This window comes from Dioscorea cayenensis, chromosome 20, assembly GCF_009730915.1.
Source record: "Dioscorea cayenensis subsp. rotundata cultivar TDr96_F1 chromosome 20, TDr96_F1_v2_PseudoChromosome.rev07_lg8_w22 25.fasta, whole genome shotgun sequence".
Classification (NCBI taxonomy): Eukaryota; Viridiplantae; Streptophyta; class Magnoliopsida; order Dioscoreales; family Dioscoreaceae; genus Dioscorea; species Dioscorea cayenensis.
Window position 1 is genome coordinate 1,879,978 of NC_052490.1, and position 16,718 is coordinate 1,896,695.

Below are 16,718 nucleotides of genomic sequence, written 5' to 3' on the forward strand. Positions count from 1 at the left end.
GAGGAATGAATCATCTTTCCTGTTTCTAGATCCATTCGGAAGCACGAAATTTGAGAATGCATATGTTTTTAACTTTGTCAATGATCAAGTAGTTTAATTATCTTCACTATGCATATGTTTTTCCTTTAAATATATTACAAGTGACACATGCATTGATCATGTGATTGTTTTTTTTTTTTAATTCCGTTTGGAGCTTTATTTAATGGATATCTGTACCCTTGTTGTTAGGTATCCTAGCAAATTTTTCTAACAGAGCTATAATTGAGACAATCTTGGATTGGCATCATTCCAATCTAAGGCGTGGTTCAGGTACTATAATATTTTAGTAATATCTAATTAACAACATGTATATTTCGTACTTCTTTCTTAATCACTTCCATGTAAATTGTCGAAAGAAATATAAGGCAAAAGACAGTAAAGCTTTTGTTTAATTAATGTTCATGCATGATGGAGAGTTATAATGATAGTTGGCAAACATATAAGTCTCAGAATTGCATTAATGAAATTAATGTCCCTGATTAAATGACATGTATTCATCTTGTGGTCTCTGTTCACTAGAAAGCATCTATCATTAAGACTTGTGGATTTTTCTTCTTGAGTTTGTTTTTATGTTTCTCTGATTGAGTTTCCTGTTGAAATTTCTCCTCCTTTGGAATCACTATTATTGTGACAAGTAAACTAATGTGAACAAGATATGAAAATTATGTCAGTTGATCTTGTAAGAGGACTAGAATTTATGCGAGTAGTTCATTAATGTTAATTAAGGATGAGAAATTCAAATGAAGATTCAAGAATAAATATAAATTCAAAGACAATCATCTGACGATCTTGTTGCCTTCAGCAATGATCTGGTTTTGAATTATTTTGTGGTTATATTCGGATTTATATGTTTTCCAAACATGAAAATGGTTTTAAAAAAAAAATTCCATGTAAGCTCTTTGCTCAAAGGTTCTGAAGTTTATGATGACAACCCAATTCCTATGAATGAAGGTCATTGATATGTTCTGCAAAAAAATTCAACATATAATTTTTAAAAAACAACCAACACAAAACAGAAGGATGATTATCTAGCAATCTGTTCTGCAGAAATACGAAATCAGGTCATTGATATGTTCTCATTTGTTGTTATGCATTAGATTTATGTGAATAAAAAGATATGTGGTTTTGAAGAAGTGAATGTGATCTTGATTGAGAGAGTGATGTCTTATTTGTATGGTTCTCTTGTTACATTGTATCTATTTGTTTGTCTTAATTAACCAAAGGTAATATTTTTGATGAAATCTACATTTTCTCTATAAGTCATTCTCATTTGTTAGATGTTTATTTGTTTATTTATTTCTCAGAATGCTGCTCTCATTGGTTTGTCTTATTTTTTTTTTATTAAGTAGTTGCATCCGATGTTTTACATTTACGGTGCAAGTCAAAGTGTGGAACCAAATTGAGCCAGTCATACAATGTCTTATCTATGTGTTGCTTGATTATAAGTTGGGAATCCTGTAAACAAGATTAACAATGAGTACAAACATTTAATTGTGACGCTTCAAAATCAAATCAGAAAAAATCAGTCAATTTGTTATATTGGTTGTTAGAGAAAATATGCAGATATATTACATGTTATAAGTTAAGCATATGCTTGAAAGATGATGCCAAAAGGAAGAAATCATGAAGGAAATTAACAATACGAAAGCTGGAAATACTACAATTATCAATACAAACTTTATTGTGATGCATATGAAAATACACATAACTTCATATGAAAATACACAAGGTGGTCAATCCAGGATGTGTATTTGCTCTATTATATATTTATATGACCAACAAGCCAAGTTTTTCATGTTAGATGCTAAAAGTTAGCTGACTGATTTTTTTTATTATTAAACAGGGCTGTTGATAAGAGAAATATTGGCATTTGTTTCATCATATTATTCCAGGTTTTTCACCTTTTGAAATTTCAGACTTGTGCGCCTTTTTTTTAGCAAAAATATCTGCAATTGGTTGGCAGATATGTTCAGCTTTCAACCATACTTTAAATCTTTTGTCTTAAATGCTATTTTTGGAAGACATGCTGATAATTTCTCATGGACATGTTTTTCTATATATGGTTATCTATATTCTAGTTGCAATTATATATTTAGACAAGCAAGGTTTATGTACTTACATTGTTGGTAGTCAATGCTTTTAGATACAATGCTTTGTTTTATTATTTTGTTATCATGTAAAATAACTACAATTAATATTCTTTGTCTAACATTAAGAACTATTAATGTAATTAACATTAGTTTGCTCGGGTTCCTAGGTTTGATGAATCTACAATGGAGAAAAGTTAAGATAAGTTTTAGGGAAAATTTCTAAGTCAACCAGAGACATAGATCCACATGGAATTGACTTCTTTTTTTTTTTTTTTGAAGTTAAATATAAGCATTATTACATGTTTTATTATTGTTATCTTGAGTGAGATCCTAGTTTCACTTGTTCCCAAGATTTTAGTTTGTTTACTAGAATTGATAGCAAGGATCAATGGCCATGTGGCCTTAAATGTTGGATTGTTTAATTTATTTTTTGGATCATGAAATATAGATCTATGTGTCATTTTTTAAATTATTTTGTTTTACTTAAATGTTGGATTGATTGATTTATTACCACACAAATGTGATGATCCGGTGGTTGAGAGGCAATAAAATTGTGATAAACAACTGATACATTGAGCTTTCCGTGCTGATAATAGGCAGCTGCAACATATATTTATGTTATGATTTTCTTTACTGGTTATCTTTTGGTTTATTAAGACTTTCCTCGTCTTTCTTGCTTGAATGAAAATGGAATGGGGAAGACACTTTGGCATGTATCTGTTGATGTAAACATGCTCATTGAATTATTTTACACTGAATCATTTGAACGCTCTCCATGTAATTTTGCAGGCTCAACTGCGGGATTTGTCAGGATTTGCTGAAAACTAGACAACAACATCTGTCAGTAATCCCAAACCATTGGACAAACTTGATTGGCTTTGCTGTTGCAAATAATTTGAACTGCAAGTATGTTATATTTCTGGAGTATATTTCTTTTTATTGTTTTGCCAAAATGTTCAATTTCCCAATATTGGAACAACTTTGCAAGTGAATTTCATCAACTTATTGTTTGATTATTTTATATTGTAGACTTTGGGGATAAAATTTTTAAATTGTGTTTTTTCATCATTATGTAATACAAGGATGGATGCTGGCCAATGAATGTTAAACAACAAAGTATTGATATGAATAACGGTATGAAAACAAATTGATTGAAATTGAACCATATGACAGAAAAATAGCACAATGGGTACTAATATAAGGATAAAAAGTAATCTCCTCCTATCATGACCATTTCAATTAACAATATTACAATATCATTATGATGTATAAGTATCATTATGATGTGTTGTAGACAACATCAAGATGCCAAGATCAAAATTGAAGGACATGAAGGTAATCCGATCTGAAACAAATACCAGTCACAATGCTGCTATAACCAATGAAGTTGAGATCTCAACTGGTCAAATGCCTGATGCTCAACGTCGCACCTCAACTCATTCATCATCAGATACTAATTCAAATCGTAATGGAGATGATGAAAATGAAGACCATGATAAAATAATTGAAAATACCAGTGGAGTGGTTAATGTAAAAACAGGTATTTTGTGCAATTGATTTCCAAATACAACTTTTTGAGTAATGGGTTAAACCATTTTGTCTTGATGAATGGGCACATGAATTGTTATAGTTGACAATGCGGGCCGCTGTAAAGGAAGAGGACGAACAACTTTGAAGGAGTTGTGGGCACTACCTCCAGGAGAGAAAGTGTTGGTCAGTGCAAACGGGCTTGGACAACCAATTGGTCCTGAGGCACAATTATTCTCTTCATTCCTAGGTATGATAGCTCGATCTAGCCAGAAGATCGGTCTTCAATACGAGAGTTGGCATAAAGTGCCCAAAACATTGAAGGATGAACTATTAAACTTCATCGAGGTATACTTTTATGCTTATATTTGTGTTATGCATAAGGTATTCTTTTTTATATAATGATATTATTAAGGTCATAATATTTGGTTGAAACTATTTTTGGTTATGAAATAGACACGCTTTGTTCTTGAAATCCCAAAAGACTATGTGCTCAAGTCTTTGGGAAAGAAATGGAGGGACAACAAACATGATTTGAAGAGAAAATATTTCAAAAGAGAGGATGGGTTGCAAGCAAATAAAGAAAAGCATCCAGAAGGGACTGTTAGCTGGCAATGGGAAGAATTAGTTGATTTTTGGTACTCGAGGAAAGGGGAGGTGCGAAAAATATATTGTTTATTATAAATGTAATTATCATGGTATCTTACATATGTAATTTAATGTTCATGTTATTATGCAGGAATCAGAACAGGTTGGGGTTTTCTCGAGAAAGCAACAAAAGTACACACACACTTCTGGTTCAAAAAGTTTCGCGAGAAAAGAAAAGGAAATGGTAAAAAATTGTTAAGTCTTTCAATATTCAATAGTATTATTTTTTTTCCAGAGAGTATGCTTTGCTAGAAACCATTACTAATCTATAATTTCTTGATTTAGGAACTCAGAAGTGGAAAGAAAATAGGACGTTTCGAGTTTTTCAAAGCAACCCACAATAAAAAAGATGGTTCATATTTGAATAAAGAGACAGAAGAGATTATGGTACTAAGTCTCTGGCCATTATTTTTCCTTCTATTGATTTCTTAAGAAATGGCATTTGCTAAAAGTCTTTTACATAAATGTAGGAAAAGGCAAATGAAAAAAACTATCCGAATATCAATCAATCGATGGGGATGAGGGAATGGTTGAAAGCAGAAATTTTTGACTCAAGTGATTGGAAAAAGTGCGACATGGCCGAGTAAGAGGGCTTGGATTGGGTCCTACACCAACTTCATATTACGGCCATTCAGATAGTCGTCGTCTCACAACATGTAATGGTCATTCATCTGAGTGCATAGAATTTCGCCAACAGATGAATGAAAAGTTCCAAAAGATGGAAGATGAGCTTGGGCAAGAACGTGCTAATTACAACACTCTTTATACTTTCTTGCAACAACAATTCCCAGGAGCGACAATTCCCCTGCCTACCATAGGTGGATCGTCTTCTCAATCGCACGTATTTCAAACTTCTAAACTAGTAATCAGTTACTTTTTGGATACTTCCATAATCATAAGTTATTATTTCATTTATGTATTTGTGTGTGTATAATTGGGTGATACTCTCTATAAGTTTATAGTATTTATTTATTGGTCCATTCCTAATTTTCTGTTGCCAAATTATATATTAAACATATAATTCTAATTATTGCAGAATCAATGCATCGGATTTCAGACCCCTAAGGCTAACACAGCCGGGTCTAGTGTGCATGTTCAGGTAATATATAGTACATTAAACATATAATGTTGTGTGTTGTTTAATACTAATACTCTAAATTATTCTTGCAGAATCAGGCTTCTCCAGAACATTGATGCACTCTTAGGAGGTTAGATGATCAAGACCGACGAATGCTTGATTTTTTTTTCCCACTTTTTTATGAGATTTTATATGAACTTTGAATGTTCTTCGTGTCTATGAGTTTTCCACTACAATTGTACCTATCATATTTTGTTAAATATTTGTGATTGTGAATGAGATTGAAGATCTCGAAGTTGATTAAATTTATATATCATTATGGTATTCACATACAAGATTGTACATTATTTATTGCCTTCATATTTCTTTTTATTAATGAAGTTTAATTTGGGTTTTTAGGTAATATTCAAATTTATTATAGGAATTAAATGCAAAAAAATCTGAAAATATTACTGGGTTTTATCCAATTACGGCGTTTTTATTTTTAAAAGCCCGGCATAATCAACAAAGAAATAATATACAGATCGCCGTATTTTCGCGGCGTTTATTCGAAAAATGCCGGCCCTTGGCGCCGTTTTATTACTTAAACGCCGCGAATAAATAAAAAATTCAGTGTCCAACTATGTATTTTTGTAGGCATGTTTCTTGATAAACGCCGTAAACTTTGTGGCGTTTATATATTAAACGCCGGCGAAACCGGGCTACTCTCGAAGAACCAGATTCGACATTGCCGGCGTTTTACGATCAAACACCGGTCATACTACCGGCGTTTTTATAAACGCCACTAAAGGTAAAAAAATGCGGTGAAGAACTAATATGTTGTAGTGAGAGTCTATTTTGGTAGCCTTTGTGGATGAGTGACACACCATGAGGGTTAGACATTGGTAGGTTAGAGAGGGTTGAGAGTGTGAATCGAGAGGTTGTAGAGGATCCCCTTTCCCTTCCGGTGTGATTTATCCTACCTCCATGCTCCTAGAGTTCTTTGCGGTCACAATTTAGTGAAGTGCTAAGAGAGAAACTCTGGTTGAGCTTAGTTGCGCGAGCAACAGAGTGAAGCGTTGAAGTAATCCTTACTATTTGGGGCGTAATTGGGACTAGTGGTCTTTTGTCTGGACCAAAGGGTTAGATCTACATATAGGAATAAGTTTATCACTTGGAATCCATAGAGCTTCTTGCATTTGTATGCAATGTGAGCTGTTGAGACTGAGTGATTTCTTCACCAGGGCATTGCGTAGAGTTAGTCATGGTTGACCTTAGGTTTGGGACCGTGTATTTTAGAATTTCCACAACTCATTAAGCATCAGTTAGGAGACATAATAGTTGGTATTGCACTTAAATCAATAACCCTAGGAGGAGCAATGTCCGAGTGCCCCACATTCTATCGAATTGCCTTTTCTCTCATTTTATTGTGCCTTTCTTTCTTATTTTCTTTAGTCTTGTTCACATTGATTTTTTCAACACTATTATTGTTTCATATTCACTTAGTTAAGTAGCAATCATTGTGTTTTTATTCACTATTCCCCATGGATATGATAACCCACTCACCTGGGATTTATTACTTTGATAAACCAGTGCACTTGCGGGTCACACGCAAGGGGCGTTGTCAATGCTGGGTTGACTTGAGTGAGATTACACATACTACACAATATCTAGTTTGTTGTTTTTTTTGATGCAAGGTTTTAGCTAGAGCATTGATTTCTCTTATTCGGTGTTGGAATTTATCCTTACTTGTACAATGCTTCTTTTGCATACTTTTGGTTAACCTAAGAACAAGCACTTATAATTTTCCTTCTTAGATGCTTTAATGTTTTATTTTTGCTTGAGGACAAGCAAAAGCTTAAGTGTGGGGGAGTTTGATAAGTGCTTGTGTATAAGTAATACGAAGCATTCTTTTCATACATTGAGCATAACTTTTATCAGATTTTATCACTTATTCATATGTATGACAAGGTCCCCTTGCGTATATCCCGCAAGTGCACGGGTTTGTCAAAGTAATAATCCCGGATGAGCAGGTATCGTATCCACAGGGAGTAGGGAATAAAAACACTTAATTCGGTTCTTAGCTATGTGAAAGATGAATAGTGATATATGTGACAATGATTCAATTCTCAAAAGTAAAAACAACAAGTAAGAGAGGACACGTAAAGGAGAAGGTAAGGCAATCGATAAAGATGGGGTACCCGGATATTGCTCCTCCTAGGACAATCATTTCAAGTGCAAGAACCCTCTATTATGCTTCCTAAATAATGCAATAGTGAGTCATGGAAATCCTTAATTACATAGTCCCAAATCTAAGGTCAACTATGCCTAACTCTATACATGTCCCGGAGGAGAGATTGGATAACCTCTCAACTTCGCACTCGCATAAAATTGCAATGAGCTCTAGGGATTCCAAGTGATAAATCTCTTCCTAATTATAGACCTAACCCTTTGGTCCAGGTGGAAGATCCCTAACCACAATTAGGCCCTAGATACTAAGATCACTTCTACGCTTCACTGCATTGCACCCGCAACTAAGCCCCAGCGGAAGGTCATCCCTTAGACCATTCACTCTATTATGGCCGCAAAGAACTCAAGGAATGGAGGTAGAATCTAACACATCAGAGGAGAAAAGGGACGCTCCTGTACCTCTCGACTCACCCTCTCAACCCTCTCCAACCTAGCTTTGTCTAACACTCGTGGTGTGTCAATCACTCACAAAGTTACCAACAAGAACTCTCAACCCTAGTGTCACTCTAGGGGAGTATTCAAACAATCAATCATTCAAGGTTGAAACTCACAATAAACATCAATTAATTGAAAGCATAATAAAGAGATTCAATGAAGCGAATACGTCCTAGGGTTCACAAATACCCAAGTACCCACTAGGGGGTTTAGTTCTCCATGGAGCTAATTACAATCAAAGAAATAGAATGTAAAAGCAATGAATCCATAGAAAACCCCCTCGATATTCATGTCGATGGTCTTGGGGAGAGTCATCTACTCGTCGTAAAGAGTCCTTCGTTCGGCCTAGGATACACCTCGCCAGATCGGTGCCGAGGAAAGCTCTCCCAATAACCATCTTCCAAATGACGCACGATGTCGGAGCCGTAGAACCTCTCCAAAACCCTAGCCAGTACCTCTCAAAACCCTAACCGAAGCCCTCTCTCTAGTTGGGGAAAAGATCGAGAAAAAAATGCTAAAATCGGGGCTGAATCGGCTTTAAATAGGGCTGGAATCGGTGATCGACACGCCCCTGTGGATGCCCTTGTAGATTTTCACACGGGCGTGTGGAATTTCCACACGCCTGTGTGGATTCTCTGTTCTGCAGTTTTCTCGGCCGTCTATGAAATAGTGCTTCTACAGAACTTTGCTATGGTGCTCTGCTACAGTATCAAACTCCTCCACACTTTAGCTTTTGCTTGTCCTCAAGAAAAAATTAAATATTTTGTGCATAGATGAAGGAAATATTGGAAGTGCTTGGCCTTAGGTTCACCAAAGTATACAAAAAGAGCATTCTCCAAGTAAGGGAAATTTCAACACTAAACATGAAAAATCGAAGCTCTAGCTAAAAACTTGAATAAAAAAGGACAACAAACCCGAAATCGTGAAAGTGTGTGGACTCACTCAAGTCAACCCAAAGTATACTTCTCAAAGCTCTAAGTATAAGGGACTTATTTATCTACAACAAGAAAGCAACACTAATTTCAAAGATGGTAGTAGCTTCACACATTCTCTAAGGTAGCCCTTTCACACTTTTGAGGTTGTAGCTCTTTCTACCGGAGTGGTAGCTTTCACTCATCCTATGAGATAGCTCTTTCTCTCATTAGGGCATAACTAGTATCCGACTTATGAGAGTAGCTTCATACTTCATAGGTGGTAGCTCTTTCCACCCAAAATGCCCAATAAACAAGAAAACTATTTTGTTCCTTCTCTTTTTTTCAGAATTTAACACAAGAAACAACTATAACTAGTCCCTTTAACATCGAACATGAGTTTCCAAAAGAGTTTAAAGAGTGAGTAGTGCAACGAATGTAAATTAGGTAAAAATTCCTTAAAATTTAAATAAAACTAGAGCATGAAAACATTCAATGTTGAAAATTCTTCTAAACTCAAGAATACAATCAATGCAACTAAGGTGAACCGCCATTGGCTATGTGAGCATGTATATCAATCAAGAACAATAGAAAAGATGTGTGCACTATGAAACTCCCCCACCGCCCCCCCCCAAACCCACACTTAAGTTATACGTTGTCCCCAATGTACACATGCAAGCTCACTCATAATGCATATCAATCAAGAATATATGTGGGAGAAGCAATCAAAACAATACTCCCCTGACTCCTAGTGTTGCATTTAATGAAGCTAAATCCTTGGGAGTAGTGTTCCAACTGGTTGTGAAGCTCACACGTCCAAGTGCCGAAGCACTTTGGCCATGCCCATGACAAAGTCTCAATTCCCAAGATGGCAAGACCATCTGCACGCATACAAGAGGGGGTTCAGTGAAGCTCAATAAAAACAAAATAACTTGAGTATATAAAAGATAGAACAAAGAATACAACTCGAGATGCAAAATGAAAATAAACTCAGAAGGAGAGTCCTTTCAGAGTGAACAAGTCCAAAATAAAGTGCATAAAAGTAAGGAAATGGAAATAAAATCAAATGTCAATGTCGTGCTCGATCTGGGTCCTCTGCTATTGCAGGTGATGAGGAAGTACATGGTGGGTCAACCTGTGTTGGTATAGGTGATGAGGAAAATGCTGGAGGAGCTGAGGGGATCTGAGAAGACCTCGGTCGCAAGAGAAATGATGAGGCGACGTCTCGCTCTAAGATCTGATGTAGTGTATCGAAACATGCCATGAACTCTGTGTACTTAGCAACCTACGCAGCCCTAATCTCAACAATCTCTGTACGATCCTCACTAACTCTGTCCGTATCACCCCCACAGCATTCTCGAGCCTCTCAAAGCGATCATGGGCTCTAGATAGTGAAAATATATGTACGGGGGTACGTCCTCTACCACTGGAGGTGCCTCGGTCTCCATCGGTGCTGGCTGATGCTCGGGGGCAGGTTGAGAAGCCACAACATCATCTCCCTCATCCTCAGCTGTCTATGGAGCTGGTAGCACCAAAGCATAAACCCCTGTCCGAACCCTGCGGATCATGCCCATCAATCTCATCGTCTCTAGGCGCAGGGAAGCGGGTATACTCGTCTTCTCGACCCAGCAAACTGTGCACAATAGACCCATACCCAGCACTAATCCTGTAATGTAGGGGCCCGAGAAGATCACTCCCAATCTAGCGTAGTGCCCCTGGTGTCTAATATACTCAGCAATGATGTGTCCTAGGTGAATCGGCACACGTTACACATCGAGTATAGGTACAGAAGCTTCTGCCGGCTCACCACACCCGTGCTATCACCACGGCCATTCACCGACCTGCTCATGAGGGCACGTAGATATCGGTATGCAAGTCAGGAAAGGCACCATCTTCGCCTAATCCACATGAAAACAAACGATGAATACTCAAAACCTCAAATAAAATCACAGCACAAGCATCTAAAAATCAAGACACCAACACTCAACAATTTATTCATGCAAACACTACATTATTCGACTAAGAAAAACAGGAAACACTTGGGTTGTCTCCCAAGAAGCGCTTGTTTAACGTCACTAAGCTTAACGTACCTTGTCTTACCTCATGGGGGCTCATAGATGAATGTTGCCCTCTTACCCATGACTTGGAAGTATGATGAGCACAATCTCTTGAAGGTATAGGGTGTATTATCGGGCTTGGGGCCACCAAGCAATGGTTCATCGAACTTCTTCGATTCACGTACGTCTCCAGCAGCCTTGGAGTGTTTCTGGTGGTGTCTCTTAGCCCTCTTCATTTTTCGGAGCACCTTCTTCAAGATCCCCGGCGTTGATGGTACTTCTTCCATCAAACCAAGTATCATTACTTCTTCATCATCCTCTTTTTGGTCAAACAAACCATCGTACGGGTCTGGATTGAACATTTCCTGCATGTATTAATCAACAATCTCATCAGTAATGTCTAGAAAGTATAAAGTATCATCGAAATCAAGAGAATGCCGCATAGCTTCAGCAAGGCGGTATGTGACCTTGTCATCTCCAACTCTCAAAGTTAGCTCTCCGCCGTCTATGTTAATCAATGCCTTGGAAGTCCGCAAGAACGGCCTCCCAAGTATCAAGGGTACATCTGCATCATCATCGACGTCTAGCACCACAAAGTCTACAAGAAATATATACTTGCCCACCTTGAAAAGTACATCTTCGATGATACCCCTCGGATGTCTCACCGTTCGGTCCGTCAATTGCAAAGTCATCCGAGTTGGTCTAGGCTCACCCAAGTCTAACTTTCGAAAGAAGGTGTATGGCATGACGTTGATGCTTGGCCCGGAGTCCGCCAATGCCATTTCTTCACCCATATTGCCAATGCTACATGGAATGATGAAGCTTCCCGAGTCTTTCTTCTTGTTTGGCATGTTCCTTTGCAACACTGCCGAGCATAAAGCATCTAGAACCACTGAAGCACTCTCCTCCAACTTCCTCTTGTTGGTCAACAAGTCTTTCAAGAACTTCGCATACTTAGGCATTTGGGCCAATGCCTCAACAAAAGGAATATTAATGTGGAGTTGCTTGAACAAACTCAGGAACTTCTTTTACTGTTCATCCCCGTGGTAATTTTTCAATCTAGAGGGATAAGAAATTCTTGGCTTGAAAGGTGGGGGTGCCACCTCCTTCTCTTTGCTTGTTCCCTCTTCTACCTATATAACCTCGGGTGCGTGTTCTTTTGGCATCTCACTCGGAAGCCTATCTTCAACCTCACTACCAATTCTCAAAGTGATCGCCTTCACTTGCTCTCTAGGGTTGGTCTCTGTATTGCTCGGCAAGCTTCTATGTGGTCTTTCAGAAGGTGACTTCGCAATTTGTCCCACCTGATTTTCAATGTTATACAAAGAGGCGGTGTGGTTGCGAAGTGTGGCCTCAACTGATTCAAATCTTGTATTTGCAGATTACACGAATCTAGTTAAGGCCTTCTCCAAATCATTCATTCGGGTTTCCAAACCTGACACTCTGTTTTCCACATGCGGGGCTTGTTGTTGTGATTGGAAACCCGGTGGCCCCATGGCCTTTGGTGGACCCTGATTGCTCCATGAGAAATTGGGATGATTCTTCCAACCCGGATTGTAAGTGTTGCTATATGGGTTTCCTTGAGGTATCATGCCATTACCTACAAAATCAACGTTCTCCACTGAAGATACATCACCAATAGAGATCGGGCAATCGGAGAGAGCATGTTCTCCACCACACCCATTGCAATTCGTCACGGCCGGTACTTTGTTTGAAGTTAGAAGATCTAACTTCTTACTCAAATTTTCCACTTGAGTGACCAATGAAGTTACTGCATCTATCTCATAGAGACCGGCCCCCTTTTTCTTTTCCCTAGTATTCCATTGGTAGCTGTTTAATCCCATTTCTTTAATTAACTGACGGGCCTCATCGGGGGTCTTGCTACCTAAGGTACCTTCTGCTGCCGCATCTAAGAGTTTCGTTGTACTCGGTCTCAAACCGTTGTAAAAGGTCTAAACAATCATCTACTCTGGAAATCCATGTTGCGGACACTTTCTCAAGGGCTCCTTTAACCTTTCCCATGTCTCAAATAGAGACTCCAATTCCAACTGAACAAAGGATGAGATCTCATTCCTAAGCTTCGCAGATTTTCAAGGAGGGAAATAACGGGCAAGAAAAGCTTCTACCATCTCCTCCCATGTGGTAATTGATGCTCTAGGTAATGAGTGTAGCCACTGCTTCGCTCTCCCCTTTAGGGAAAATGGGAAGGCTCATAACTTGATGGAATCATCCGTCACCCTGTTTATCTTCAGCATATCACACACATCTAGAAAACTCTCTATATGACTGTTTGGATCCTCATCGGCCAAACCATTGAACTGTGCGGATTGCTGTAACATGTGGATGAATGCCGGCTTCAGCTTGAAGTTCTGAGATTTAATCGAGGGACGCACAATACTCGATTATGTCCCCAATAATGAAGGTCTGGCATAATCGGATAATGTTCGCTGTTGCTCATTCTGTTCTGCCATGTTTTCACATTCTTCCACTTCCAAATCAGCTAGATTAGACTGTTCTTACACAGGCACTTTCCCTTTTCTTCTAAGTGTTCCTTCAAGCTCGGGATCTCCTTCAATCAATATTGAGGGTTTCCGTCGGGTCATAACCTGGAGCTGCACCCAAAAAGAAAGAAAAAGAAATCAGAACGATGATAGAATCAGAAGATATGAAATAGAATGTATGCTAAAATAGCTAAGAAAACAAAGTGCAAAGTATCTCTAAACGCCTACTCCGCGGCTACGGCGCCAAAAACATGACAAGGTCCCCTTTTGTATATCCCACAAGTGCACGGGTTTGTCGAAGTAATAACCCCGGATGAGCGGGTATCGTATCCACAGGGAGTAGAGAATAAAAACACTTAATTTGTTTCTTAGCTATGTGAAAGATGAATAGTGATATATGTGACAATGATTCAATTCTCAAAAGTAAAAACAACAAGTAAGAGAGCACAAGTAAAGGAGAAGGTAAGGCAATCGATAAAGATGGGGTACCCGGATATTGCTCCTCCTAGGACAATCATTTCAAGTGCAAGAACCCTCTATTATGCTTCCTAATTAATGCAATAGTGAGTCGTGGAAATCCTTAATTACATAATCCCAAATCTAAGGTCAACCATGCCTAACTCTATACATGTCCCGGAGGAGAGATTGGATAACCTCTCAACCACGCACTCACATAGAATTGCAATGAGCTCTAGGGATTCCAAGTGATAAATCTCTTCCTAATTATAGACCTAAACCTTTGGTCCAGGTGGAAGGTCCCTAACCACAATTAAGCCATAGATACTAATATCACTTCTACGCTTCACTCCATTGCACTCGCAACTAAGCCCCAGCGGAAGGTCATCTCTTAGACCATTCACTCTATTATGGCCGCAAAGAACTCGAGGAACCGAGGTAGAATCTAACACATCAGAGGGGAAAGGCGACGCTCCTATACCTCTCGACTCACCCTCTCAACCCTCTCCAACCTAGCTTTGTCTAACACTCATGGTGTGTCACTCACTCACAAGGTTACCAACAAGAACTCTCAACCCTAGTGTCACTCTAGGGGAGTATTCAAACAATCAAGCATTCACGGTTGGAACTCACAATAAACATCAATTAATTGAAAGCATAATAAAGAGATTCAAAGAAGCGAATACGTCCTAGGGTTCACAAATAGCCAAGTACCGACTAGGGCTTTAGCTCTCCATGGAGCTAATTACAATCAAAGAAATAGAATGTAAAAGCAATGAATCCATAGAAAACCCCCTCGATAGTCGTGTCGATGGTCTTGTGGAGAGTCCTCTACTCATCGCAAAGGGTCCTTCGTCCGGCCTAGGATACACCTCGCCGGATCGGTGCCGACGAAAGCTCTCCCAATAACCATCTTCCAAACGACGCGCGATGTCGGAGCCGTAGAACCTCTCCAAAACCCTAGCCAATACCTCTCAAAACCCTAGCCGAAGCCCTCTCTCTAGTTGGGGAAAAGATCGAGAAAAGAATGCTGAAATCGGGGCTGAATCGGCTTTAAATAGGGCCGGAATCGGGGATCCACACGCCCCTATGGATTTTTCACACGGGCGTGTGGAATTTCCACATGCCCGTGTGGATTCTCTGTTCTGCAGTTTTCTCAGCCGGCTATGAACAGTGCTTCTACAGTGTTTTTCTATAGTGCTCTGCTACAGTATCCTGCCTGAAATACTTCCCGAATCCATACTTTCATCGAGGTAACGCAAACGGGCACATGTTCACGTCGTGGATCGCTTTGCTTCTTCAATGACGGATAAGTTGATGGAGATCTAGTTCTATGTGCATAAGTCGGAATGCTTGAGTGTGACTGCCCTTGTGCCCCTCCAAATGGTTGTGCTAAGTCAAATACGAGGAGGTTGGCACACACTCTAGCATCTCACACCCGACCTATGTCTTCGCGTTTGAACCTTAGCAAGATTTCCTCCAAAAATCGGTGCATTATGATCCACATTGGCTTCTTTTCCTTCATAATCGGCCTCACAACCCTACATGCATAAAAGTAACATAAAAAACACACATATTAGTGTAAAAACCCGAGAAAGGTAATGCTTAACATAAGGAAAGAATGCTTCGCATTCATATCACACAAGCACTTATCAATGTGTTTGTGTTCTTTTGTGCATGTAGGGTTGTGGAGACAAAGTTGAATAAAAGAAAGCAAAAGTAGATTATGGATCTAATTGTTGATGAAGTTCTTTGGTTGAACAAAGGTGAAGACACAAGTTGTGCTCAAAGACATGTGGGTGTGTGCCAACCTCAATTGTGCTCAAGAGAAAACACAAAATAGAGAGGCACAAAGGCAGTCACAATCATATGTTCTGACTTGTGCAAATATTAGCAAGAGCGTCTTTAATGTGGTTTCATTAAAGATGTGATGCGATCTACCGCATATATGTGTGCCCATTTATGTGGAATCGATGAAAAGAGTGGAATCGGGAGCATTTTGGCAGAGTATTGTAGCAGTTTACTGTAGTTAATCAGTGTAACAAAATTATTGCAGTAGTTACCATTCATAACTCTTAGGAAACAAGTTCGGGAAATTCCACACTCCTTTGTGGATGCCCGATTCAGCCTCTATAAATACCCCGTTTTGAAAGTTATTGAAGGATCCTTTTCCCATCTCTTGTCCATCTTTGGAGGCGCTCACGGCTAAGGTTTGGAAAGGCTTTGCCTAGGTTTTTGAAGTGGTTCTATGGCCTCCACATCATAATCCTATGAGGAGAGTTATTAGGGGAGCTTTCGTCGGTACCGATTCGGCGAGGTGTGCCCTTGGCTTGACAAGAGAACATTTGAAGAAGATGAGGCAGCTCCACAAGACCATCGATACGGACTATAAGGGAGTTTTATCTATGGATAGAATGCTTTTACTTTCGATTCCATTATTGATTGTGTATAGCTCCATGGAGAGCTAAACCCCTACTTGTTGCTTGGACTTGTAAACCATTGGATGATTTTGTTTTATTGACCTTTATTATGCTTATTTAATTGATGTTTTAATTGAGTTCCATCCCTGAATGATTGTTGTATTGATTTTCACTTAGAGTGACACTAGGGATAAGAATCCATCTTGGTAATCGACACTCTATTAGGATTAGACAAAGCAAGGTTGGAGATGGTCGAGAGGGTGTATCGAGAGATAGTGGATAATAAAGGTCACATTCTAAAAAAATCGGTGACATACCGAAAAGACC

At 38.8% G+C, this 16,718-nt stretch overlaps 1 protein-coding gene and 1 non-coding gene across 2 annotated transcripts; both read left to right on the forward strand.

Moving 5' to 3' along the window:
- The first annotated feature begins 3,314 nt into the window (after nucleotides 1-3,314).
- Nucleotides 3,315-5,498, forward strand: LOC120251858. The gene is made up of 9 exons (XM_039260513.1): nucleotides 3,315-3,318; nucleotides 3,424-3,669; nucleotides 3,760-4,004; nucleotides 4,113-4,313; nucleotides 4,396-4,488; nucleotides 4,590-4,691; nucleotides 5,002-5,145; nucleotides 5,341-5,403; nucleotides 5,475-5,498. Exons 1-9 carry the CDS (start codon nucleotides 3,315-3,317, stop codon nucleotides 5,496-5,498), a joined length of 1,122 nt encoding a protein of 373 aa, XP_039116447.1.
- Nucleotides 5,499-12,988: 7,490 nt separating this feature from the next.
- Nucleotides 12,989-13,095, forward strand: LOC120252014. The gene has a single exon (XR_005533568.1). It is a non-coding gene; the product is annotated as a small nucleolar RNA R71 (small nucleolar RNA).
- Nucleotides 13,096-16,718: the final 3,623 nt, after the last annotated feature.